Consider the following 27,986-nt stretch of genomic DNA (forward strand, 5'->3'; position numbering starts at 1 on the left):
ATATTCCTTAAATAACCCTTTGTTCTAGGAACATCTGCAAGAAAGCCATGTTGTCTGAGAGAAAAACATGCTCTAACTTAAAAGACAGAAAGCAAACTGCGTAAGATATCGAAGCAGCACACCTACATAAAAAAGCAGAGGTTAGATTTCACTATTTTTTCGACTTATTAGCACACTAAGACCCCTAACCCTTGCTCCCCCGAGCTCATGGTATCAGGATGCGGAGGATCAAACCTACGGAACTATCTCCTGACTACTTTCATAAGGCATGTGAAGTCTGTTCTCGTGGCACATAGGCTCCTCCCCCATGGTCTCTCTGGCCCTGGGCCCCTGAAACTTTTGCTTTAAGCAACGTGAGCTGTAAGCAGGGGTACCAGGAGAAAGACAAAAGCAAATCGAACAGTCTGGGAGTTGCATTTACCATTCTCCCAGTCAAGTGCAGAATGTAAAGTGAAGAAGAGAGCCAGGAGAAATCATGTCTCAGAGCAGAGCCAGCAGGCTCTGGGGAGGGGGTATGGAGTGGTGTCCTATGTAGGAGCAGGAAGCTGAGAGATGCATTTCATGTGTCTACGAAGAAATGGGAAGATAGGTATGTGAAAAAAAGTTCTATCCCCAAATAAAAACAGAGCATGGTTCATGGGACCTGAATGCACATTTTTGGCATAAAAGAATTTCAATTTTCTATTTTCATAAAGGAAAAATCTCAAGTCTTTGTGATTGAGTTTCACATTAATTGGTACTTTATTTGCTTAAAACCTAAACATTGTCAGTTAAGAAGAAATCCACTCTGGTGTATAGATCTTGCCATTTAAATTCTAGGGTTTTTTTTTTTTTTTTTTTGATCCTTGGTTAAATTTTATCCAAGAAACAGAATAGATACATATATATTTAAAAACATGAACCATTAGAGAATGAAATAGGAAATCAAGAGTGATTTAAGTTTTGGTGGCCCTTGTTTGTTTGTTTTTTTTTTTTTTGCCTTTTTTTTGTTCTTTTAAAGTTCCTGAAAGGCTGTAGCAGGATAAAAGGATCACTGGCTCCGGGTCTCTTTGAGATAACAAGTGATGAAATTAAAAAAAAAAAAACAAAAACAAACCCCAAAACCCAAAAAACCACACCCTCAAACAAGGTCAGGTAACACCATTCCCTGCCTTGCCCCCAAGATAAAAAATACGAATACTTTTAGTAACAATTTAGAATTCATCTTTATGTCCTACCTGCCCCATCAATGGAAGTTTAACATCATGATTTTTTTAGACATCTATACTTATGTATATAGACATATAAACTTGTATTAGATGACAACTGATTTTTTTAAGTCCAGGTAGAGAAAGAAGCAATCATTTTAAACTAAAACCCTTCTACGTTTTTTGATTACGCTTTGACTTGCTAGCATTTAGCAAAAAGCAAAATTTCCATAGTGTTCATCTCAAATCTTATTGCTTTACAACTGTGGTATACCTTCCATTAAAAATAAAAAGGTGAAGCAGTCAATCCAGTGATTACTTTGACATGGCTTTCATTGGGAAGGGGTGGGAAAGAGGGGTGATGGCAAAGAGAGGACCAAGGGACAAAAAGGTAAATTAAACTTACAATGGTTTTCTTAAAAAAGAGAGAGAAAGAGAGAATGTTATTTTCAAGAAAAGGAAAAAAAGCATTGAAAGCCCATGAGTCAAGCCATAGCCAAAACCATGTTCTATCTTAAGTAGGTTTTCTTTTTTCCCCCTTTTTCTTTTTTCTTTTTTTTTTCTCTTTTTTTTAATAAAATCTCTCCCCAAACCATTATCACTTTTTTAATCCTCCCCAGACTGGGCTTCATCTTCAGACCCTTCGTCCCCCGATTTCTCAGGTGGAGGGCTTGCAGAGGGCTTCTTTTCTGGAGGGCTTTCTGGTTCCTCGTCGTCTTCTTTGGGAGAAGGAGTCTTTTCCTTTGATGCCTTTGAAGCTGTGGGGCGACCCACCTTCCCTTTGCCTTTCACAGGGCTTGGTGTCACTGGAAGAAGAAAAATACCAATGTGGGGAAGGGAAGAGAAGAAAAGATCTTTGAATAAAAATTGGCTATAAAACAAAACAAATAAAGACCATACCCCAACTGACTAAAAATCAAGGTAGGCACTGGTTCCAATCACTCCTGCCAGCACTACGGTACTGTTATATGCAGTAACGTTTGTAATAAAGAAACAGGATGCTGCAAAACTGCATACCATCCTTATTGGTTTGTGAACACAAGCTGTTTATGATAAAAGTCATGTTTAAAAAAGCGGGTCAAAAAGAATGGATACAACTATGTGAACAGAAACTGAAGTCATCAAATTTTTAAAACATTTTTTTCTAAGGATGTGTCATTTATTTTATTTTTTTTAAGTAAACCCTATGCCCAACGAACTCATGACCGAGATCAAGAGTCGATGCTCTACGGTTGAGCCAGCTGGGTGCCCTCATCAAGGAACTTTTTTTTTTTTTTTAATATTTTTTTTTTAGATTTTTATTTATTTATTCATTCGACAGAGATAGAGACAGCCAGCGAGAGAGGGAACACAAGCAGGGGGAGTGGGAGAGGAAGAAGCAGGCTCATAGCAGAGGAGCCTGATGTGGGGCTCGATCCCATAATGCCGGGATCACGCCCTGAGCCGAAGGCAGACGCTTAACCGCTGTGCCACCCAGGCGCCCCAGGAACTTTTGACAGTTCCACGATTCCAGGCAGTAAGAAGTGATGAGCAAGAAATGTAAAAACCACCAGTTCTATCGGCCAGGAAAAAAACATAGCAAATCTAGCTTTCTGATTTCCTGACAAACGAGCTGTGACTAGGACAGTATCTGGCACCCCCACAATGGCTCCAAGAAAATGAATCCATGTTGCCAAGTGTGGTTTTATTCTAGCACAAAGGATGGTATAAGGATCAGACAGCAGTCCTGGAACCTGTGGTTACAGGTGTGCATTTGCATCAGGTCAGGTCTTTCCTGGCCGCTGGGGTTGTGATACGGGCGGGGAAAGCGCAGGCACGGCTCTGCTGCTGTGGGGTTCCTGCCGTGGGGCCGGGCACCGGGTCGCTGCCAACCCTGCTGCACGAGGGGGCAGCCGAGGGATGGGGCTGCGCCGCCGAACTCCTGCAGGGGCCACAGGCCTTACTAATAAACAAATGATCCTTCCCAGTGTGGAAGAACGGAGCCTTGAAGAGCTCTCTTATTCTTGTGAGGCATGTGGCCAATGCCAAGCCCTCATGAAGAATTTCTGTAGAGAAAGTTGATTGGTTCTTGAAATTTTTCAAAGCAGCCATTTAATTTCACTTGTGCACAACTCACCTGTGGCCTTTAGCCTGGGTTTGGGCATTTTCTTTTCTTTTCTCTCAGGTTTGGACTTCTTAACCATCTTTTTGTTTTTCTTTTTTGAACTGCCATAGTCACTATCATCATCGTCTTCCATTAGGAAATCTTCATCACTGCCGGAATCTTCTGAGAGGAAAGAAGAATTTCAAAGTCCAACTTAATGTATACATCCTCCCAAGGGAACGAAGGGAGACAGCGCTAAGCATGACAGGAGGAGGGGATCTGGGAGTCAAACACTCTTGGATTCTGGTGGCAGTTGTGTGGCCAGTCTGGCTGGAGTCATCCCCAGTCCCACGTGTAGAGCGGGGTTAGCACGCACACCAGGGATGCAGCACTGACTCGATCAAAGAGTCGGTTGAAAACAGGAAGAGATAAAACTTAATATGAATAAAAACTGAAGCCATCACATAGCTTCTTTTTTTCCCAGCAAATAACTTTTGGTAGTTCCATAGTTCCCTTGTAGTACTGGGGAGACCATGGAAATGAAACAGAAACAATTTAGTGTTTTTGGTCCAACTATGAATAAATGAAATGAGAAAGCTAAATACAAAGCAAAAATACATAGTTTATTAATCTGAGTAACGTGTGAAACACCTATGTTCTGCTATTAACACTTTTTTTTGTTGTCGGGGGAGGAGGTCTCTACCTTTTGCTCCCAGGCCAAAATACAAATCCTGATCACAACGCCCACCATGTAACTGTTACTTTAACAACTGTTCCTTTAGTACTTGAGTTCAAATGACGGACATCACAATCAAGAGGAGCTGTGAACCTTTTAAAGTATCAACCAGTATCAAAAACACCCATTTCTTCTAATAGCAAATATCTAATTGGAGACACTGGCTGTAACCTTTAGCGGCCACAACAACGCAGAAGAAAAGGTCACAAACTATGATCACGACCCAAGTAACAAGACAGTAACAAGACCCACGTACTCTCCTGGAATGGTGCTTCCTCCTCCTCCTCTTGCTCGTCCTCACTGCCCACATCTTCCATGAGCATCTCTCTCTGCTTGGAAGCTGCTTTAGAGGCTGCCTGTCGTTGCTGGCGCACATTTTTATGATCTTCTTTTTCATCTTCGCTGTCCTCTGTAATATCAAAGTTACAACGCAGTGATCAAAGAGTTGTGCATTCATCTGACAGCTGACTAGAAGAGCCAAGAAGAGACAGAACCTGCAGCTTTACCTCATTCAAATGGGGTAAATTCTATCCTTAAAAATTCCTACGAAATACATAAAAGAGGAGCTAAAATTCAAAGAAAATGAACTTGAAAAAGATTATGTCCTCATTACTGCACAGAAAATAGCGCAGGCATGTAGTTTTAAGTAGTCATAAAGCTGAATTTAGGTGTGAATACATGCTTCCTATAATGTATTTTAAACTTGTATATCACTGTGTCGCCCGAAAATGATCAATTACATTTCAATCGACGTTCATGGTTTTTAGAAACTAAAGTTAGAATTGTGTGTGTGTGTGTGTGTGTGTGTGTGTGTGTGTGTGTGTGTGTGTGAGAGAGAGAGAGAGAGAGAACACTAGCGGGGTGGGGTAGGGGGGAGGCAATCTAAAAGCAGGCTCCGCACAGATGAGCAGTTCCCGATCTCAAGACCCTGAGATCATGACCTGAGTCGAAAGCTTTAACGAACTGAGTCACCCAGGTGCCCCTAGAAAAATATTTTTAAATAGAAAAGGGGAAGACTGGCTTCCAATGGTATTGTTCTAAGTTATAAAACATATGTCTTTTCAACTTAGGCAGTCAGATAACAGGCTAGAAAAGGAATGAAAGCAAACAGCTCAGGGGAGTGACTTCAGTGGAACTTTGTCTACCCTCCACATATTAGCTAACAGCAATCTCATGTAGAGGGAGACCCAGGAAGGCAAAAGCAGAGGAGTGTAGGTCAAAACTAAAGTGGTTGGGAGCAACACGGTGCAACGCAATACTGAGAAGAGTTAAATTCAGAAATATAAATACAAACAAGCAATCAGGATTTAACATTTCATTTGGCCATGGAGTCTCTATTAATGCTTTCGTGTTAAAATTCTTACTGAGAAAGCCTTCTCTGTGGCTACTGTTTCAAAGGACTACTTGCCAGCTGAAACAGGTAAGGGCGAAACTATCCTTTGCTTGCTCTTTACCCCAGAGTTCATCATTGTCCCCCCCCTTAGAGTTCTATGTCTCTTGGTGTTATATATGCTCTTTTAAATCTATTTAGTTTGGGGGCGCTGGGTGGCTCAGTCGTTAAGGGTCTGCCTTCGGCTCAGGGCCTGATCCCAGGGTCCTGGGATCGAGCCCTACATCGGGCTCCCTGCTCCGCAGGAAGCCTGCTTCTCCCTCTCCCACTCCCCTTGCTTGTGTTCCCTCTCTCGCTGGTTGTCTCTCTTTCTGTCAAATGAATAAATAAAAATCTTAAAAAAAAAACAACAAAACCTATTTAGTTTGATGTCTGTTATTTGTTCATGTAAGTGGTTGTCAATGTTAACTATGCATGAGAATAATCTGTAAATATTTTTAAAAAACAAAGCCCCAATGTCCCAATGAGACCCACTGAATCAGAAATCCTGGGATGGGACAGAGCGTGTAAGCATGTTAACAAAAACCCTCACAGGAGACTGTAGTAAGCCACGAGCATTGAACTCTTCAAAGATGGCAACCTCTTTGTAATGCCAGTATTTACAACAGTGCCCGGCATTATTATAAAACCATTTATTAAAATGTCCAATGAATAGAGATATGAATCAATCACCTATTATATTAAAAACTGTTTACTACCTGCTGAGTGAGAATCATCCTTCTTGGTCTTCACATCTTTTTCTTCAGAGTCCTCACTAGAAAGGGAAGGAGGGGAAAAGTTTAAAAATCTTAGATCAGAATCTAAGAGAACATAGATCCCAGTGTCTCTGACAGGGAAGACCACTGAAGAACACCTCTTTTGTAGATGTAGGAGTCAAACAGATTCTGAGGAGTGAAACTGCTTCTATTATTTCCCTAACTTTCCAGGCATGCTAATGCATACGCACAATTTTATCTACATCCGGAAAATACTGTTTTCAAAGACCCAAAGGAAAAAAAGAAGGTATCTCAACATGGCCTGAAAATGTCTCACCTGTGGATAAGGCCTGGTTCACAAGAACATTTAATAATAAAAAACAATTCTGTTTTCAGAGGCAGAGTACAAAAATACTAAAAACAAATTACATAACGTGTGAATATTGGGAAAGTAGGCAAATAAATGGATAGCACCAAATATAGACGCAAAAAAACACCTAGAACACAATTATTAGAGGAAACTGGAGTGCAATTATATAAATTACAATATCCCTGAAAATTTATCTAAAACAAAATGAAAATAAATCAACTAACTATATCTCCTTATATTTTCTGCCGCCAATATTGGTAATACATCAGAAACACCAACACATAGACCTGCTTGTATCATGGAGAAAATACGAGTCAGCTCAAGATTACTGCAAAGTAAAATAAGGAGACGGTATTTCAAAGTTCAATGGAAAGTTTAATAAAACAGTTTTTTTAAGTCACAAAGATGCGCACTTTATGTCCTTACAAATCTGAACTGGGGAATCTGGGTTCTAGTGTCCTGTCTTTGTCATTAATTAGTTGTATGATCTCAAGCAAATCACCTCGTACTCTTCAGTGCTAAAATTTTATGATTCAATGAGAATTGTTTCCAATAAACAAAAAAAAGAAACGCTCATACATAAAAATTGCCTTCATAGCTTTTTCAAACAGCAGGTCTTGTAAATCTCTTTTGGTATTTCCTATAATCTAGACCACACTCAAATGACAAACTACCAAACCAAGATTCCTGAACAAAGAGAAAAACCAAATATATTTCGTTACTAAGCAATCTAAAACACACTGTAATTCTGGAACCTGTGACTATTCTAAATGTTTTTCTGCAAAATAAGCACCGAATTCACAAGTCACAATGACGAAGAACGACTGCTTTCTCTAGTTCTTTTATTATTGGGTTTATAGGGACCATTAATCCTTGAGTCCCATTACAATAAAGTCAAGTAAAAGCTCAACTCTTAAGTAGAGGCCAATAGAAACCTCAACACAACAACGGTCTGAGGGACTAAACTGTATGAGGCAGTTAATATAAACGGCAATAAAACCGTATTTCAGCCACTCCTGACAAATAAAACCAAATGATTAGAACAAGGAAAAGTCTAGGCTAGATATTAATTATATTGATGAGACATTTTAACAGGCAGCAAGGGACAGAGAAATTCATTTCTAAGAGAAATCTAAAAAATGAATATAATGAAAGAGAATCGAAATTGGGCTGCTATACAAAACTGGATTAGAGAGATAAACTACAAAACCATGGAAGACTTGTCTTCCCACAGCACAGTTTTGTCTTATTTTTCATCAAAACCACGTCTCTGAAATTTTCCAGTAAAGAAAATATTGGAGGTAAATATTGTTATTTCTACAAATTTAGCATCTCGTGAATTCAGAATGGAAAGACTTCCGTGTGGGGCTTTATAAGATTTTAGTACTTCAAGGTAAGTATCTTGGAAGAACTGATAAGATTTCATTTCTTTGAACTCTCCTACGTAACAGTAGTATTTGGAAGTAGTATTGCCTAATGGTTAAGACGTGGACTTTGGAGTCCAACAGACATGGTTCCAAAACCTGTTGGTCTATTTGCTGGATAACCTTGGATAAATCGCTAGACCATTCTCTAAACTAGTAGTACCCTAATAAAGGTGTTACGAGTACTGAATGAAAATGAATATAAATTAGCACATAACAGAGACTGGCAAAGAATCATAAATGGTAGAGATCACCATCATTACCACCATCATCACCACCATTAAGAAGGTCTTAACAGTTACGCTACACACAGTATGAGAGTGTGTGGATCCGTGATAGCAGAGGCAAAAATTATAATATCCTAGCTTCATGAAGCAATTACAGTCAAAATCACGACTCCTGTGAACTTGTTTATAAAACTAAAGGAAAGGGGAAAAAAAACACCCCCATGAATGATTAAGGTATCTGAACAAAGGAGAATTGATTATAGACAGTAAAACTCAGCAGGCTATACAACTTAAGATTCTAAAAGCTTTAGTTACGAGTCTGCCAGTGCCGGGTGACTGAAAGGGAGAGGTCACTCATTCTGCTATCACTACGATGAAAACATCAATACTAATATTAGGTAACAAATTACATACTTAAACAATCTCTCTGCTTATGTTCGGAGGTCTGAGGCAGTGACAAAGGCATTCCTGGAGATCACCTTGGATTCCAGGTTGAGTTCAAGTAAGCCTCATGACCTTAAAGAGGGTAACGTGCAGACTCAAGAAGCAAGGCCTGAGATAGTAAGAAATACACAAAACAACATGAAATGGACAATAAGCACTTTCCCAAAGTAAACAGAGATTCCACCAATTCAGAAATCAGAGACCACCCTCACCTCCAGTGGGCCAGAGTAAGCAGGAACAGATTAACAACGCTTCTTACCTATCCTCCTGTGAATTCTTTCCAGATCGCCTCTTATTTTTAGCTTCTCGGGGAGATGACCGAATTTTCTTAGCTGGAGGGCCTGAATCTCTTCCATAATCTTCATCTAAACAGAGCATTTTTCAAATTCAATGAACTATATTATGATTTTTACATGTAGAAATCACCACTGCTTATTTTTGGAGATAAATATCTCTCAAGCTGTTGAAAGGTGAGGGGGCAGGATTTCCCAAATAATTTTCTTTCATTTTTAAAAAATAAATTGTTTTCTACCCCAGTCCCTTTTAGTCCTCATGTGTTTACTTTAATATACACATAGCCAAATATCTCTTTACCATTTCAATTTTAATTTCTTAAAGATATTGCCATGTTTCATCATCTTCCTATTTACTTGAAAACTATTACAGTAATAAAGCAATACAAGCATTTTAGAATGTAGAGAACCCACAATTCTACAATCCTAACACAATTACTGTTATCAAGAAAATTACTTTTAAACTGCAGTATTAAATGCAGCACACTGTGACACTTGAGGAAAATCCCTCCAATTTCAAAAGTCCTATAGAACTAAAGAAAATTATCCAATCTTAAAAATTGATCACTTCTTTTTTAAATGACTTATTATTTATTTGAGAGAGAGAGAGAGAGACAGCATGAGGGGAGAGGGTCAGAGGGAGAAGCAGACTCCCTGCTGAGCTGGGAGCCCGATGTGCGACTCGATCCTGGAACTCCAGGATCATGACCTGAACTGAAGGCAGTTGCTTAACCACCTGAGCCACCCAGGTGGCCCTAAAGACTTATTTATTTTAGAGAGAGGGTGCACATAATGAAAGGGAGGAAGTGCAGAGGGAGAGGGAGAGAACCTTCAAGCAGGCTCCACGCCCCGCGCAGAGCCTGACGTGGGGCTCAATCCCATAACCCCATGATCGTGACCTGAGCCAAGATCAACAGTCAGATGCTCAAATGACTGAGCCATTCAGGTGCCCCCAAAATTGATTGTTTCTAAAACTGTTTACTACACCATTATATTAACATGGGAGAGATCTGGAAGTAGTCTGAAGCTTCAGCAAGTATTAAATGGTTGGACACATTATAAATTCCATTATGGAATATCACACAACCATTAATAGGAGTTTCTCAAATAACTTTTATTAACAGGAGAAATATACTCATAAGTAGGAGTGGGATAGGAGGGGGACAGAACCCAGAGTTCAACAGCAAGACTTCAACTACATTTTTAAACAAAAGGTTAAAATGACCATTTGCTAGCCAAGGGACCTTGAATAAATATTTCTGCCTCAATTTCCTTATCTGTAAGCAATAACAGTATTCCCCATTTTAAATTTTTTTTTTTAAAGATTTTATTTATTTATTTGATAGAGATAGAGACAGCCAGCGAGAGAGGGAACACAAGCAGGGGAAGTGGGAGAGGAAGAAGCAGGCTCATAGCAGAGGAGCCTGATGTGGGGCTCGATCCCATAACGCCAGGATCACGCCCTGAGCCGAAGGCAGATGCTTAACCGCTGTGCCACCCAGGCGCCCCAGTATTCCCCATTTTAATAGGACTGCTCTACTAAGGATTAAATGAATAAATGCAAATATTTAGCAGCATTTAATAAACGTTAGTATTTCTTCTGGGAGGTTGGATTATATGTTATTACTCTTCTTTACATTTCTGCATTTTCTAAGTTTTCCCAAAGTGCACATATTACTTTTATAAGTAAAATTAGATTAAAAAAATAGTACATGCATCTGGAAAATAATGAGAGTAAGGACATATTCTAAAGAAACCGTTTACACCTAAGATTTAAGACATACTATTCAGGGACACCTGGGTGGCTCAGTTGGTTATGTGTCTGCCTTTTGGCTCAGGTCATGATCCCAGGCTCCCTGTTCAGCGGGGAGCTTGCTTCTCCCTCTGCCTGCCACTCCCTCTGCTTGTGCTCTCTCCCTCTGACAAATAAATAAATAAAATCTTAAGGAAAAAAAAAAAAGACAAGAGGCACCTGGGTGGCTCAGTCAGTTAAGTGTCTGCCTTCGGCTCAGGTCATGACCTCACAGTTCTGGGACTGAGCCCCGCATTGGGCTCCCTGCTCAGTGGGGCATCTGCTTCTCCCTCTACCCCTCCCCACTGCTTGTGATCTCCCTCTCTCTCTCAAATAAACAAATAAAATCTTAAAAAAATAAAAATAAAAAAATAATAAAAAAGATAAACTATTCATTCCATGATAAATTAGTTAACAATCCAAGATGTTTCACAAAATACTCTCATCCTACCTTATTACACAAAAAACTTAAACTAATATAAGGTATGAGTTTTGCCGTGATTATAGCTGGAGACACTATCAACTAATAAATACTGCATCCGAATTACCGAACATTTTAACTATGGAATCCAAAACCAGAGAAGAAAAAAATTATTTAAGTATTTATTACCAATGACTCACTAAGGAAAGTTAAAATCCATGCAAGTTCAACTTTTGTTTTGGGTGACACAGAGCCTGACATAATTTACAATTTATTGAAATCATGAAACTTACCAGCATCATCGGATTCCTGAAACTGTGAATAATCAACGACCTTTCTATTTCTGTAGAAAGAAGAGACTCTAATTAAGATCATAAAAATGTAGGGCTTTTCTATGATATTCAAACACACGTTCCTTTTTCATAAACAAAATTAGACCTAGTTCTGTGAAAATTATTTTTCAACAAGCCCCTACCTCAGCCAAAAAACACCTTCACATGTTGTTACAGAAAAGCCTAGTTTAAACCAGAAGTATTTCAAACTACAATTCTCCTACAACTCATCTCAATGATAGCTCAAATACCAGTCTCTCCCTCAAAACCTCCCACCTCCCAGAACACGCTTAAACAGCAAAATGAGCCAAACTACCCCATGTATTCATTAATGACACAGAAATATCACATGTGCACCAAAAACTGTAAATGTTTTACATTTTTATTCTTACTGCTATACACACATACACATGTATGCTATATACACATACACGTGTATACCTGATAAAATTATTACTGCATTTTTTCAAGGCAGAGTGATTTTTATATATAATAGTTACACTATAATATACAAATTATGGTGACAGTAGATTAAGCCTTACATAGAAGAAACAAATAACTGATCCATTCAGAAGATGTTTTTTATTAAATGGTCCATAATTAAAAAAATAAAGTCTCACAAATTTAGGTATCTACTTGACTCAATGATTTTAAGTACTTCCTACTAGGTAAGGCATCTTTAACAACTTGAACCAATCTTAATGTCCATTTTCCTACTTCATACTCTAAACGTTTAAAATTCCTCCTTTAGAAATATATATAAAAGCTTCCATGTTAGTATCCAAATAGCCTGGCTTTCAAAAGAGCCTTCGAGGTACTGTACCATTTAGATACTGAATAAATGAACTGAAATCATTAAAAGAAACATGCCACCAACTACACTTAACCCTGAGCAGAGGAATAGTCCTGACTTTATAGATTAAGACGCCATTTATATCCAAAGACAGGATGCTCAGAATTCAAGCATACATACGATTTCTATGTAATATGTGAAAATGAACGGTATAGGAGTGAATTCTGAAAACATGGGGCTTAGATGTGGAGGAAGGTACAGACATACCCTTGGCTTTGAAGAAGATAGGCTCTTAAGGGATTTTGCCTTCTGTTTTTCTTTGATCTACCAGCAATGAATTATCTTTCATCATACTGCCTCAGTAGGTCAAAATGCAAAACTATAAAATACGCTCTAAATATATTTTGTTAAAAGCAGCTGATTCTATAAACAAACGATACCACTGTATTACGAAAGTTCATTTTAAAAACATCACTATCAATTCCACTTATATGAGATATCCAGAGACAGAAAGAATGGTGGGGGTGCCTGGCTGTCTCATTTGGTAGAGTGTGCAACTCCTGATGTTGGGATTTTGAGTTCGAGCCCCCCATGAGAGGTAGAGACTACTTAAAATCTGGGGCACCTGGGTGGCTCATTCGGTTGAGTGTCCGACTCTTGGTTTCTGCTCAAATCATTATCTCAGAGTCTGGAGAGTGAGCCCTGCAGCTGAGTCTGCTTGAGATCCCCCCACCCCTGCTTGTGTGCATGCTCTCTCTCAAATAAATATACAAAACCTTAAAAAAAAATCTTTAAAAAAAGAAAAAGAAAGAGGGATGGCTCAGTGGCTCAGTCGGTTAAGTGTCTGCCTTTGGCTCAGGTCATGATCCCAGGGTCCTGGGATAGAGTCCTACATCAGGCTCCCTGCTCAGTGGGGAGTCTGCTTCTCCCTTTGCCCCTCCCCCCGCTCATGTTCTCTCTCAAAAATAAAGAAATAAAAATAAATAAAATTAAAAAAAAATAAGAATGGTGGATGCCAGGGACTAGGGGAAGGGGAGAGTGAGTTAATGACATGTATGGAGATTGGGGGCATAACAGTGTGAATGTTTGCAACACTATATATCTGTACACTTAAAAATGGTTAAGATGGTAAATGTCATGTGATTTTATCACAATTTAAAAAGAACAAAATAAAATGTTTTCTATAAAAAAAGACTATTTGGGGGGGCTGAAAGTTAAAAGTCTACTGTGTTTTAACAAAATAGTGATTTTTAATGACAGAAACTATGAAAACTGGTATTATGACTATGTTCTGTATTATTTAGGATCAAGAAAAATGGGACATGTAACCAGAATAAGAAAGTATCCAAAGAGGGAGTTTGAAATCTTAATCTCTAACAGTTAATATACATGTTCTGAAATTGCAGGCATAGTAATTCTAGTTTATCCATGCTGGTGGGATTGCAACTACAATAATGGTACAATTTCTGGGTACCATCTACCAATAGATATATTCTATGAGACTATATGACGAAGGGTAACCAGAATGGCAAAGGGTAACCAGAATGGTGAAGGGTATATCATATGAAGAGCAACAAAATGAACTGCAATTTTTAACTTGCAAAAGAGAAAACATGTTAGCTACTTTAAAGCTTTGAAAACAAAGGAGCAATAAACATACTGGCTTACTAGCTTCCCGATCAGATTACGTGTGGGTTCAACATAAACAACTTTGTAACAGTTTGCTAATGATAGTTACTTCCTTAGTATGTCACTAGGAATACTCCAGAATGGAATTATACAGTAAAAAGTATAGAATCTTTGTTAATAGGAATCTTGGGCTCTAGTTCTAGAACTTCGGGCAAATCACATAATTTCTCTGGGCCTCAGATCCTTCTCTGCTGGAACTGATGGCCTAAACTGCTGGACAGATCTAAAAAGTTATGCGTAATTTTTTTTTTCAAGTTTAAGTAATCTCTACACCCAACACAGGGTTTGAACTCATAAACCCGAGATCAAGAGTCACACACTTTTGCAACTGAGCCAGCCAGGCACCCTTATGCCATAAATTTAAATAAAATTATTATTAAAGTTCAAGGAAAAAGTTTTCCTCAATTGCAAATGGTCAACTATCATTCTGTGTATCACACATCTTAACTCATATCGCTGTACCATTTGTTTTCTTCACTAATCTGAGCTTCTGGAAGTTAATAATGGTCTTATGTCCACATTTCCCCCCCCCACACATTTTTCTCTCCTTCCTTCCTTCCTTCCTTCCTTCCTTCCTTCCTTCCTTCCTTCCTTCCTCCCTCCCTCCCNATTTCTAATTTTTTGCTCTTAGGGCCAAATTTAAGAGCTCTGTTAGAAATCTAATTTTATAAGATACTTGAGAGGATAATATCCAATCTCCTTAAAGTCTTTGAAGGCCTTATCTTTTGCTACTTAATCAAGCAACCCAGAGATTTGTAATTCCTCCAGTCAGGTTATTTCATACCAGATGGTCATGCTTCTCCTTGGCCCACATTGCTGCTTGCATCACTCCCACGCATACAGGATACAACCTCGCCCCTCTCAACACTTTAATCCTTTACTGATAGTATAACTATACAATCTACTGAATTTCTGTCTTAGCTAAATGTGAACTTCTTGAGGACGGGGGTTGTCTCTCCTACATTCACAACACCAAAATCAAGAAATGCATTTGATGAGCAAATGGACTTGGCATCTGCAAAGGGTCAGGGTGGGAAAGGGTATCATGAGACAGGCTTCAGCCTATCAGACACTAATTTCCCACTGTCTTTAACAACAAAAGAAAATTTAGTTTCCTCCATATGAAATAACTAGTTATATTAAACCTAATAAATTAAAAAAGCAACTATTTAGTACAATTTCTATTTCAGTTTTCAACAAGCAGAACTACCAAAAAAAAAAAAAGCCATGTAGACTATACTGATATAACAGAAGTAATCAAATATAAATTTTTCAAAATTAAATTCAGAGGCCACTCCCTCATTTGAAACACAAAATATTTTACCTGCAATTATGTGAAAATGGCCAAAATTATCAGAATTAGCTGATGAACATAATAAATGTCATTTATCACAGAAACTATAAAATCCAAGTTAAGCAAAACATAAATATAGAAGTAAATCTATCTTAAGGATAACTAGGCCAAAAAAAAAAAAAAAAAGAACGCATCCATCTATAAATGTTAGATGAAAAAGAAAAAAATAAATAAAGGATCTGTGATAATAAGGGTCATTCATAATAACTCATTATAATGATTGATAATAATAATTTGGTTCATTTCCTGCCTTCTAAAGATGCTTCAAAACAAGAGTAGAAATACTATTCCATTACTTGCAGATTTACATTACTTAGGCTGGAAATCACTTTTAATGAACTTACCCCTGTGTACACTAAAAATCGAGGAGATATAATAGGATGGAAACACAACGTTTATGAGTAATATTTAAGTCTACAGGCATGAGAAGTTCTACTTCGAGTTAAAAACAAAGAAACATCCTTACTTCCTCAAAATACCATTACTTGAATTAAATGCTGAAGTTAAGCCAATCCTTCAGTGTAAAATGAGCGACAACAACTAGGACAACAACTAGAACTGGGAGGACAACGCAAACTTTCACTATAGCATAGGAGGTTAAAAACACAGATTTTTGAAGTGAGTTTAAATCCTGGCTCTGCCACTTACTAGTTGTACGTCCTTTAGCAAGTTACTTCCCCTCACTGAGCTTCAGTTTCCTCACCTGTAAAATAGGAATAACACCTCTCTCTCAAGATTGTTGAGGGCCAGCTACACGCCCAAGCAACAGAGAGCAGCTATCATTACCTGCAAGTACTAACCTGTTCCACCAGAATACCACTGCAGTTTTGAACATACACAAGTAACACTTTTAATTATTTGAACATGATGATTTACTGTTTTAAAATATGTATGTCTTAGGGAAAATCCGTGTGTAACTTTTGACTCCTCCCCCCAAACTAAACCACTAATAGCCTACTGTTGACTGGAAGCCTTATCAATAACATAGCCGATGAACACATATTTTGTATGTCACACGTATTCTTACAATAAAGTAAGCTAGAGAAAAGAAAATGTTATTAAGAAAATCCTACGGATGAGACAATAGATTTATAGTATTGTGTTGTATTTACTGAACAAATCTGCATAAAAGTAGACCCACGTAGCTCCAACTCAATGTTCAAGGGGTCGACTGTATAGGAACACAGAAACTTCAATGAAGTGCCTGCTCTTACTTTAAAAAGTACGTGCTCTATCTAGATTCTAAATGTACCTTGGTCACAGTAAACCAATTCCTGCATGATCACCGGAGGGCTATGAGATGAGAAGTCCCCACTTCTGCCTTAGGTTCAAGTGCAAAAACCAAGGGTAAAGTGGGAAGCCAAAGAACACGAAAAGATCCGGTTTTGGCACCAAATGTGGGTAACTGAAGCAACTCAGAAGCAATAGGTTTCTTCCACTCTCTTACTCATCAACTTCTTTCTACTAAATACTGAGAAGTCTACACCCAAACGCTCTTTCTTATAGCCTGATGCTGGGCTCGATCTCACAACCCTGAGATCATGACCCGAGCCGAAATCAATGGTCCGACGCTCAACTAACCGAGCCACCCAGGCACCGCCGCCCCTCCTTTTAAAAGTAAGCTCTTGGCCCAACGTAGGGCTTGAACTCATGACCCTGAGATCAAGGGCTGCATGCTCTACCAAATGGGCCAGCCAGGTGCCCTTAAGCCTCTTAACTTTACAGACGAGAAAACTAAAACCACATAATCCAGCTCTAATTTATAACAAGCCTGCACATCAAAATATGGAGATGGGTAACAAGCAAATTCTGGGGGAGGAAGCAGAACTTCCAAATATAATTAGATTGTTGACACCCTAAGCTTCATACTACTTGAAAGCACAAAACCATTTCCTCAAGGCAAACTGGACAGTCTTTTAGTACATCTGCTACATTATTAAGCTCCATCAACAGAATATACTCTCATTTTTACCCTGAAGTAGTTCTGGTCAATGCAGGGAAGAATAAAAAAACCAATCCACCTTGCTAACTTTCTAGAATTTAACAAGTTCCTCATTAGGCACATTTGAAATTTGAGTTTCGAGAAACCCTAAAATAACCAACATTGCTCTTTTCACTAATCATCTGGTGGTAAACATCACATTCAGTCAGATGAATGAGATCCTGTAGAACAATGTTTTTCAATTGATAGGTCACAACCCACGACTGGGTCCTGAAATTTACAGGTGTATAACCAGCATTAAAACAACAAAGCAAATCAAAAATATCAGAGAAAACTGTACTTAAATAACAGTAAGTTCCTGAAACTTGTTTCAGGTGTTTGTGTTCTTGTGTGTAGTGACCTCATCAAACAAGTTTGAGACCCACTGTTTTAGAATAAAAAGTGGATTGCAAAAAGAGATTTCTAAAGTCATTATTTTTACCTTTACAAAAAACAAGTTGTTAATAATCCATGGCAGCAAAAGAATAACATCCCTTCCTATTTTAATTTCCTACCTTTAAAAAAAAAAAAATTATTAAGCAGGCTCCACACTGGGTGTAGAGTCCAACATAGGCCTTGACTCATGACTCTAAGATCAAGACCTGAGCTGAGACAAGAGTTTTAACTGACTGAACCACCCAGGTGCCGCCCCCTTTAAAGGATTGATTGACTGATTTAGAGAGAGGGCGCTTGTGTGGGGAGGAGCAGAGGGAGAGGGAGAGAATCTTAGGCAGGCTCCAAGCCTAGTGCAGAGCCCAAGGAGCCCGTCTCGGGGCTGGATCCCATACCCCCGAGATCATGACCTGAGCTGAAATCAACCGACTGAGGCACCCAGGTGCCCCAGGTTTTATTTATTTATTTATTTTTAAAGTAATTTCTACCCCCAACGTGTGGCTTGAACTCACAACCAGAGATCAAGAATTTCATGCTCTACCAACTGAGCCAGTCAGGCACCCCTAATTTCCTATCTTTTCAAAATACTTATTTTTTCAAGCTTAAGCACTCATAAAACTTATCCAAGTCTGGTGGCCAGTGGTGGGGCAGGAGGTATGGTGATACAGCGATGACGACACCAGGTGTATTATATGTACTAGAACTACTGGACTTCAGACAATCTAATCCAATCTTATCCCAAACTTGTTATCCTAGCAACAAATGTCCTTAGAAGGGAGTCCTAAGAACCTCTCTCATGACCTTCCAAGGCAGCCTATTCTAAGAAACTCCAATAATAAATACTTCGAGAAGGTGAAATCTGCCTGTAAAGTCCACTCACCAGTTCTGTCACGTCTACCTCCTAGATTACCATGGTTTAAATCTAACCGCTCCTCCAGAGTAGCCCTTACTTTATATGGCAGTTTCCACTTTTTTCTTCAAGGCTCAATACTAGGGTTCCTTCAACTCCTCCTCCTGACTTATTTCAAGCATCCTCCTGACCTAGTCGTTACCTTGCATACCACCCGGGATTTAGTTAAGTCTATCAAGAAGTGCCCCAACCTAATCATAACAACATAATACGGTTTGCAAAGGTGTATGTGGAGAACAGAGGGAGATCAGGATTACAAACTTCCTCCTCCTAGTCTACTCTGTATCTGTACTAACGCAATCCAAGATCTCAGTTGCCTTTTGGGCTGTTATATCACACCATGTACTGGATGTTGCAATTCCACTAACTAAAGCCTCCTTTTCTCAAGATCTAATACTTCAACATATTATTTTTGTACTTCAACATATTATTTTTTTTTTAAAGATTTTATTTATTTATTCGACAGAGATAGAGCCAGCGAGAGAGGGAACACAAGCAGGGGGAATGGGAGAGGAAGAAGCAGGCTCATAGCGGAGGAGCCTGATGTGGGGGCTCGATCCCATAACGCCGGGATCATGCCCTGAGCCGAAGGCAGACGCTTAACCGCTGTGCCACCCAGGCGCCCCTTCAACATATTATTTCTATTTCTCAACTTCCCATTATCTGCAAACTTAATCAACATAGGCCAAGAACAAAGTCCTTTAAGGCATTAGTGGAAATATTCTTTCAGGCTCATCTCAATCTATTCATCTGCCTTCTCTGGGTATGGGTACTGAGGTCCAAGTCCTTCACAGTGAATGAGCATTCTGCCTACATTTCTTCATTTTCCCCATAAGGACCTCATGTGAAACTCCGTCCAAATACCTGGTGAAAGAGAAACTCAGGGGGCTCGTGAGTGGCTCAGTCAGCTAAGGTTCCAATTCGTGACTGCCACTCAGGTCATGAGATTGAGTCTCAAGTTGGGGCTCTAGGCTGGGGGTGGAACCTGCTTAAGATTCTCTGTGCCCCTCCCCTGCCCCGCCCACTCACTCTCTAAAAAGGGAAGAAAGAAAAAAAAGAGAGAGGGACACCTGGGTGGCTCAGTAGGTTAAGCGTCTGCCTTCAGCTCAGGTTATGATCCTGGGGTCCTGGGATCCAGTCCCACATCGGGCTCCCTGCTCAGCAGGGAGTCTGCTGCTCCCTCTGCCTGTTGCTCCCCCTGCTTGTGCTCTCTCACTCTCTGACAAATAAATAAAATCTTTTAAAAACTTTTATATAAAAAAGAAAAACGCAGTATTTTTACAGTATTCTTCTACTCTAATTAAAAAAAATGGGTTCGTTTAAACCAACGATAGTTAAGCTTTTAAAAAATAAACTTTTGTTTGACCGAAATATTCCCAGGAACCACAAAATAAAACACAGCTAGTAAAAAGTAAAAGCAGCATTACAAGAGCATGAAGTTGTCTTATAATTACAAATTTAAAGAATTTTCTCATTATAGATTTTCCCAACTTGTGTTCTGTCAGGACAGGTTTTCTAAAGATTTCCTGGCCAGATCAATTTGGATATTATCACCTCCTTAAACAAGTGAAAGCTTTGAAAGTCTTGCATTAAAGAAATCTGTGTAAATTTCATCTCTAAAATTACCAATATTTTAAGAACAAAATGTGAATCCAATGCTTGCGATATCCCCGAAAGCCAGCATTAGGAAGACTACTGACCTGAGACTGGGTTTTTGTGAACCCATGCTGAATTTAAAATCATTACAACAGTAGTTAATACGATGCACCAGATACTTCACCTTAATTCTCATTTAACCCTCACAATCTCACAAGAGGAGCTAATAAACATGAATTCAATTTTATCTGAAGAATCTAATGCTCAAATAGGCTCAGTAACTTTCCTAACACTGCAAGTTATTAAGTAGTAAGGCCAATTTTCCAACTCCAGCCCATATGAACCAACACTCCACAAGGCACTGTTGTTACCTGTACAACCTCTCAAACATTTCCTTCCTGATCGTTCACAAAACAACCTCCTCTACAGAATGGAGACTACGGAAGTTTCTCCTACATAAGGTTCCTGTACCACTACACTACCCCTTAAAACTTAGGACATTTGTCTCTCTCCATTCTTCTATTCCTCAAAGATTATTCATATGCCAAATTTTCTTAGGACATTAAGAACATTAGTTCATAAAAGTCAGGATACCTGAACGCAATTAAGGGTAACTTCTTATGATTGTTTCATTCATCTTAAGTTTCAAGTTCCTTTTGGCTAAGATTTATTCCTTTGATTGTATCTTGTTATCATTGTTACTTACAACTAAACGCAAAATTCAAAAAGTCACAAGATTCAAGAAAACAATAAGTAAAATAAAGTGAACATTATAGGAAAGCACTCCTAGGTTTTTCAGATGGTGTCTCTAATTTCTGCAGAAAAGGGGAGTGAGACGGAGTTTTGGATGATGAGCCAGGCAGGTGTTTATTAGGTCACTGTCATACTCCCCTACCAAATCTTTTATCCACTTGCTAATGTTGCAGTCCAGATGAATAAATATTAACTCTTATATGACATTTATTCCTAAAAAATACTCAGTTCCACCATACTCTCTCCATATAGGAAAGTATTGTTTAAAGGTTACAAATGCAAATTTCAGGGAGTATAAAATAATAAATAAAATGGGCTAGAATTTTCCCAACATGTAAGTTGAGTGTAAAACCTATGCACTTAGGGACAGACTGAAGGGGCCTCAGATGTGCACACTACCCAGTAGAGTCCTGTCTGCAGCGGTGTCTCGGGAACCTCAGTGGACTCTTGCAGTTGTCTTAACCACCAGGCACAAATCTGTCAGGTTTAGTGACTTATTACAATGAAGGCAATGGCCCATCGGAAGTGTGAAGTACCTCACCATACAGAGGAAAACAAAAGCATTTGGGGAAAGGTAGATTTTAGGGGAAATTTAAACAGTATCTTGACAGGCTCAAAGCACAGGGAAAATGTGTTTAATGGGGTTAACAACTGGTCTGACCACAAGTGGGTCCTATTTCTTGGCAGGGAAGTTAAACTGGCTGTGGAACTGGGTCCAGCAGCTCATCTGAGGCTCTGAAGGTGTAAACTGAGTTCTCCAAGTCAAAGGGACCTAGCTTTGATGAAGTGTGGTGTTTCATTCTTACTAATTTCAAACAGCAGAGTTTCTGATAGTCTCTGCTTTGAGAGAATCACTTCTTAGGAGGAAAGCAGTAGTCACTTGAAGGAGGATTGCTTTAAGTCTTACAGCTACAACTTATCTGTGGAAGACAGCCAGCCATGTTTGTTATCCCAGCCCAATGAATGGCAGAGTGGATTTTTTATTTCTAGGTAGAGCTAATGTTTACTTTCTCAAGTAGTTCATCTTCTGGGTCATTTTAGCTTGACAGATGAAATCTCCTTGAAGATCACCTTGCTTAGCAAGTAACTGGAGAGGTGCACAATTCAAAAAACAGATGCGCACAAAGCAGCACCTGAAAATATGCAACACCCAGCACAAACACTCTTCAGCAACCTGTGGTCTCTCTGCCTGAAGTATTTCAAAGACCTGTAATTATGGCTATTTAGATAGTAGTTATCTAAAAATATGGCAATGCAATTCTCTAACCATCAGTTCTACTTCTCAGAATCTAGATAGAAATAGTTTAAAAAACAAAACAAAACCAAAACAAAGGGATGCCCCAGTTTGACCAAAGTGGTCCTATGCTAAATCCAGTGTTTTCTATTGTGCACAACATGGCGGTCTGTTAAGTGCTAGCTCTAGTCTCAACAATCCCAGAAGTTACTTCTTCATAATCTGGAGTAATGAGGTCATATTTATTTCTGTCTTTGCATCTCAGAATTAAAAAATGCAAACAGAAGTAACACTTCACAGCATACTCCATAGCTTCATTATTATTAAGTTCAAGTAGTCAAAGTTTGCAAAGGAATCCATCTGGCTGTGCACGCAGGCTCTAATTCTTACTAACTCCAGAGGAGCACCAATCACAGGACTACGAGATTGTGTCCTAGAATTACACAGTACGGTGATGACCTTGTTTTGTGTGTCTGGGGAAGACAGGCCATACACAAAAAATAAATAAAACCCACTGCCCTTTCTTTATTCCAAATTACTTTTTCCTTATTAATTTTATTTCTAGAGTTGAAAGAAACCTATGAAAACTGTAAAATGCTTCGTAAAGGCAAGCTACTATTATAATGTAGTGCAACACATCTCCATTATATAAGCCTAAGTAGAGACCAGAGCCTACATTGCCTGATCCCCAGGTTTCTTTCTCCGCAGGTTACCGCTCCCCAACAATTAGTTTTATTTAAAACACTAAAAATTCAACCACTTACCTTAGTTTGTAACTTTGTCAAGTTAAATCAACTCCAATTTTTAATCAATCTTAATTTTCCTTCTAATTTTAACACACTAAGTTTTATAATGGGTGTTAACTTTCCATATGCCATGTTTTTTCTTTGACCTTTATTTTTTTTTTAAAGTGAGCTCTATATCCAATGTGGGGCATGAACTCATGACCCCAAGATCAAGAGTCACATGCTCTACTGATTGAGCCAGGCAGGTGCCCCCTCTTTTTGTCTTTTAATGTGATGTATCAGTTATAGATTTTAAGTTTCATTCCTGGACAAATCCTACTTGATCATACTTATTTTTAATACACATTGGATTTGGTTAGCTAATACTGTTTGGCGTTTTTGCATCTATACTTGTATGTAAAATGGGTCCATTAATTTTTTTGTAGTGTCCTTCAGGTGGTTTTGAAATCTGTTCACTTAGGGAGATTAAATGCCCTTGTATTACAAAATGTATACACACTGAAAGCAACGTTCACATTTCCTCCAAGTGTCACACTATTTCACTGCTTTTCCCACTCAAGTTATATTCCTTTAACCCTGTCACATATTCTCCTATTCCTTCCAAAAAATTTTTCTCCCTTCTCCCCCATTTTAAAGTTGGTCCTCCCCATCAAAGTCCTATTATGAACTGTAACCCCTTCCAAAGATGGCAAAATGCACTATTACCATGAGAAAGAATAACACCCTGTGGTAGTGTGTCTCATGGGGAAGATCACATTGGTTGTGGGTTGGTCACACTTGGATTTGAATTCCTGCTTTACCTCTTCATAGGTGAACCAGGCCTGTTAACTTAGCCAAGCCTCAGCTATCTTACAGATGAGATGGGAGTAACATGCACCTTGCTTGAAGCGTTGTTTGAAGAATGTGAAATATGTGTAAAGTTTCTGACAGAAAATTTGGCACAAAAAAAGTTGCTCAGTAATAGTTCTTTTGAGTTTTGACGTGATTTCATCTTTTCTAGATTGAAGGCTGAAAAAGTACTTCTGTTAAAGGTCCACAATCTCTAATCCACAATTTAGGAATTCAAAAAATTCTGAAAACCAAATATTTCATGTTTACCTGAACAATGAGAGGGCTTTTTAGTTACATTTTTTTTAGTGTGAAAATTCAGTTTTATTACAGAGGTATTAAGGTGTTTGATTACAGAAGTACTACTGTGGAATTCACTGGTGATAGCCCGTTAATGCACACAGTACAGGCACCATTACTTTCAAAATTTTTGAAAAAAACTGAACTTCCAAAACACACATGGCCCCAGTGATTTCAAACTACACAGGGACTGTGGACCTATACTACATTCTATGTGGAATAAAAAATATAGCAAATGCAAATCTAGCAGAAAGGAGAATAGCTAAAACTCATGCAGTTTAAATACAGTTTTGCTACTATTTATACACTTTAATTCCTTTGGCTCCAAAGTCATCACCGGTAAATTGAAGGGACTGGACTTAATCTCTTAAGTTCTTTTCAGTTTTTCAAAAACATACATTTAGTTAGAAAGTATCTCTGAAAATTGAACAGAACTGCTCTTATTTAAAACATTTATTTAAAATAATTTCATATTAACCAGCATGAACCTATGCTTTCACATCTAAACTTTCAAAGTTAAAGGTTCCTTGCAATCTCAAGTACTAAACAAAAAACCACCAGATATCAAGTACATTTATGGTCCGAAGAAAGGAGCAAACATTGATCTGAATGACTTGGATCATTTTCAATAAGGGAGGAGGATCTTTGGAGAATATGCTAAACTGAATTTTGAGAAACCTGGTTTCGAGTCTGGGCAAGTCAGTAAATCTCTGAGCTTTCTTTTTCATCTTTTACAAGTAATAGCATTTTCTTTCCTTCCTCACAAGAATCACGAAAAGCACTCCGAAAAGTTAAAAAAGTGCCGCATACTACAATAGCATCAATACTTACCAGGCCGAAGGTAAAGCGATTATTCAGAAAGGGTGAGGATAAGCAGGCCTGAGAATTGAGAAATCTAGGTTCGAGGCCCAACCTCTGCATCCAGGGTATGATGCAAGGCACTTTACTTGTCCGGGTCCCCATTAAGCCACTTGTAAAATGAATTAGCCTAAATTTCTTTCTACCTCCAAGACTGTAATTTTATGCTATAAAATTGAACCCAAGGCCTAAAATATTTGAGCTCTCATTTATACACAATGAGTCAGATGCTGTAAAAGGTAGGAACAGCAATACTGTGTGAAAAAAACTACTTAGGTGTGTTGCACACACCTCTATGCAAAAACCTGCTCCTGCTTATCAGTTCATCATTCCCTAGACATGGAAATTGAAGTCAAGTAGCCATTAGTACATTTCTAACTCTTCTTTCAATGCTCAAGTTAGTATTAAAATGAAAATGAATAATACTTACAGTAAATATGATCACAAGAAACATCTCCAAAATTATATATAGGCCCTAAAGGGCAGAAACATGCCCCAAAAGAAGATGCGCTGGCACTTATTTTTCAACTTGTGTTTTTTTGGGTTTGTTTTTAAACAGGTTGATCATTCTGATATCTGGTCAATGTCTATCATTAATTTTTTGTTAAATGCCCTCAGGTATACAGATTTTTCATTTTACATCTTGGAACAAAAGCACTTCCCTAAGCCAGGACTTTTTTATTGCAAAATTTAACAAACCACCAAACTCAAGTTTAATTATTTCTGCTTTATTATTGGTCATGAGTATATTAAAAACTTTTTAAAAAGTTACAAAGACTTTAATTACTAAAATATATAATCAGAAACCAAGTTGCTTTAAAATTAATAATATGAAAGTGACCCCAAAAGCCAATATATTAATTTCATTCTTTAATTAGGGGCAAATAGACAGTTAAAAATACTTTTAACAACATAATGAACAAGAAAAAATTTGTGAAGTCACAAGGCCTCCAAAAACCGGACAGACCCATGCTCAATATAACCCCACCTGGTGATATAAAAAAAAAAAAAAATCAAAGTTTTCAAGTAAAAAAAAGTTCTGTTCGTGCTCCAATATATAAATCTGGGAACACAAATTCAGGCAGATGAGTATAATAAAGTCACAACAATAAGATAAAAAGTCATCAAAACCTAGTGAACTGAAGTTGAAAGGTATAAAAAAATAGTCCAATTTCACCGCACAGTAATTTACTTCCAGAGACAGGAGATCCAATCCAGATGAATCAAATCTTTATTACGATATTGTCTACTTAACCTGATCCTAAAGAAAATATTCTACATAAATTGATGGGATACATTGATCAATTTTCATGCCAAAAAAAAGTATGCATACTATAATGTGAAAAATCTATTCAGACTCCTTGCCAGAAAGCGGGCAAAACACTTCCCCGGTGGCGATGGTGAGTTATCAGAGATGCGGGTAGAAATTAGAAGGCAGAAAAGCAGTCAGGTAGTTAGTTAGCACTCTCCTCATGCCCACCCCGAGCGTAGACGTATGCAGTCCCATACCACCACCAGTTGGAGACGGATGATCTAGTCAGGAGATACAACGGTGTGGAACACAACCCTTTCCAGGGTTCCAAACCTCTCTTTAGAGCTCTAGGTCAAAATACTTCCGTTTCTCACAAAACTTGGAATGAAGAAGGGGAAGCAACAACTGTTAAAACATTTTAAATCTAAACCTTTACCTATTTATCTAGAAAACACTATGCGAAGCAGCCAATTCCTTACATCGAAAACGTCACGGACATTACATTAAAAGTAACAGTTATTTGCAACAGCTCTCCTTTTAAAGGCCTCAACACGTTGGATTAAGCCACACCCCTCCACAAATGGCACATTCCATACAATAGCCAGGAGGACGGCAAAGGGCGATTCCACCGTCCGCTGGGGAACAGCAAACTTCTTGAAATTCTCAGAATCAAGTCTATTGGTTATCTGAATCTAGTCCCTTTATTATTTAGGTTATTTGGGGGGATAAGAGAGGGTTACAAAAACATCCGAGACACGTACGCCGAGTGTGCGTAGAGACAGGCAGCGGGAACGAGAACCACACGGGATTTGGGTCGTGCTGTTAACCCGCACCTTCCTGAGCAGGGACATTTCCCCGAGGAAGGACATTTCTAGTCGGAGGGAAACAGCGAGCTCAGTGTGGGGGAGGGGGGCAGTTAACCCGCTCCGAACTCCGAGTTGGGGGGAGGCAGCAGTCATTATTTTCCAGGGCCCAGTCCCGAGCTCTCACTTTTGCCGGAGGGGAAAGAACGGGTCCCGCCCACGCCCGGCCCAATCCGGGAGGCGGGGCCCTGCAGCGACCCTGGAGGACAGAGGCGGGGCCGGGTGGCAGTGCTGCCCCTCCCCCTTTGTATGGAACACCCCCGTCCGCTAGAGAAAGAGGGCTGAGTTCCCTCACCCCCACGCAAACAGAGGGGACAAGCGGCCACACGGGCGTCTCAGCCCCTCCTCACTTAAGGTGGGGTGGGGAGCCGAGCCCGAGTCCGACTCGGCCGGTCCCCCCGCGGGCTCCTAGGGGTTGGCCCCGAGGAGGTGGGGCCTGGGTGGGGGCGCTGACTTCACACCCCTCCCCCTCCGGCCGCTGGCGGTTCAGGGAACACCCCGCCCGCTCCAGTGCCGCGGGTGGGGGAGGCAGCAAAGCAGCCCGGAGCCCTGCAGCGGCGCGGGGCGGGGAGGAGCGCGCGCATGGGCGCGCGGCCGCCACCCCCGCGCAGCCCCGCGCGCCAGCAAGGCCCCCCATGCTCAAGGGCGCGCGCGGGCCCCGAAAGGGAGGAGGCCGCGCGTGGCACCCGAGAGGGCCGACTGCAGGCTTCTGTCCCCCAGTTCTTCACCACTCACCCCCAACCCCCTCCATCCCGCTCCAGGCCTCGGACCGCACTGACCTGACAGGCCGAGACATGTTCGCTGTCGAAACAGGACCGAGTCGAGAAGCCAAAGACCAGGCCCCCCCCCACCCCGCGCGCTCGGCGCCCCACCCCCCCCAACTTCGGCCGATGGGGCCGCTGCCGCCGAACCCCGAGCTGCTGGCTTCTCAAACTCTGCTGCTTCTTGGTTCAGGGCCCCTTAATCAGACGAGCCCCCCGCTCCCCCGTCTCTTCAAAATGGATGAATCAAACCAGCCGAAAATGCGCCAAAGCCGCGGTGC

General features: G+C 39.7%; 1 protein-coding gene across 2 annotated transcripts; it reads right to left on the minus strand.

Annotated features, from left to right (window-relative positions):
* Window positions 1-717: 717 nt before the first annotated feature.
* Window positions 718-27,952, minus strand: NUCKS1 (nuclear casein kinase and cyclin dependent kinase substrate 1). Of its 2 annotated transcripts, none has more exons than XM_034667130.1 (7): window positions 27,724-27,952; window positions 11,356-11,405; window positions 8,816-8,921; window positions 6,095-6,150; window positions 4,263-4,415; window positions 3,304-3,450; window positions 718-1,993 (listed from the first exon to the last, which is right to left on the minus strand). In XM_034667130.1, exons 1-7 carry the CDS (start codon window positions 27,738-27,740, stop codon window positions 1,794-1,796), a joined length of 729 nt encoding a protein of 242 aa, XP_034523021.1. In that variant the 5' UTR covers window positions 27,741-27,952; the 3' UTR covers window positions 718-1,793. The 2 variants fall into 2 exon arrangements, with proteins under 2 accessions (XP_034523021.1, XP_034523020.1); XM_034667129.1 differs by having other exon boundaries at window positions 3,304-3,453; window positions 27,724-27,943.
* Between the last annotated feature and the right edge of the window lie 34 nt (window positions 27,953-27,986).

This window comes from Ailuropoda melanoleuca, chromosome 8, assembly GCF_002007445.2.
Source record: "Ailuropoda melanoleuca isolate Jingjing chromosome 8, ASM200744v2, whole genome shotgun sequence".
Taxonomy (NCBI): Eukaryota; Metazoa; Chordata; class Mammalia; order Carnivora; family Ursidae; genus Ailuropoda; species Ailuropoda melanoleuca.

Bases quoted from the DNA above. Each gene is read 5' to 3' on its own strand.
- NUCKS1 (XM_034667129.1), bottom strand. The intron at 6,151-8,815 runs GTAAGAAGCGTT...TTCCCTTTCTAG, and splicing joins AAGAATTCACAGGAGGATAG to TGAGGACTCTGAAGAAAAAG. The intron at 4,416-6,094 runs GTAGTAAACAGT...TTGATATTACAG, and splicing joins GGATGATTCTCACTCAGCAG to AGGACAGCGAAGATGAAAAA.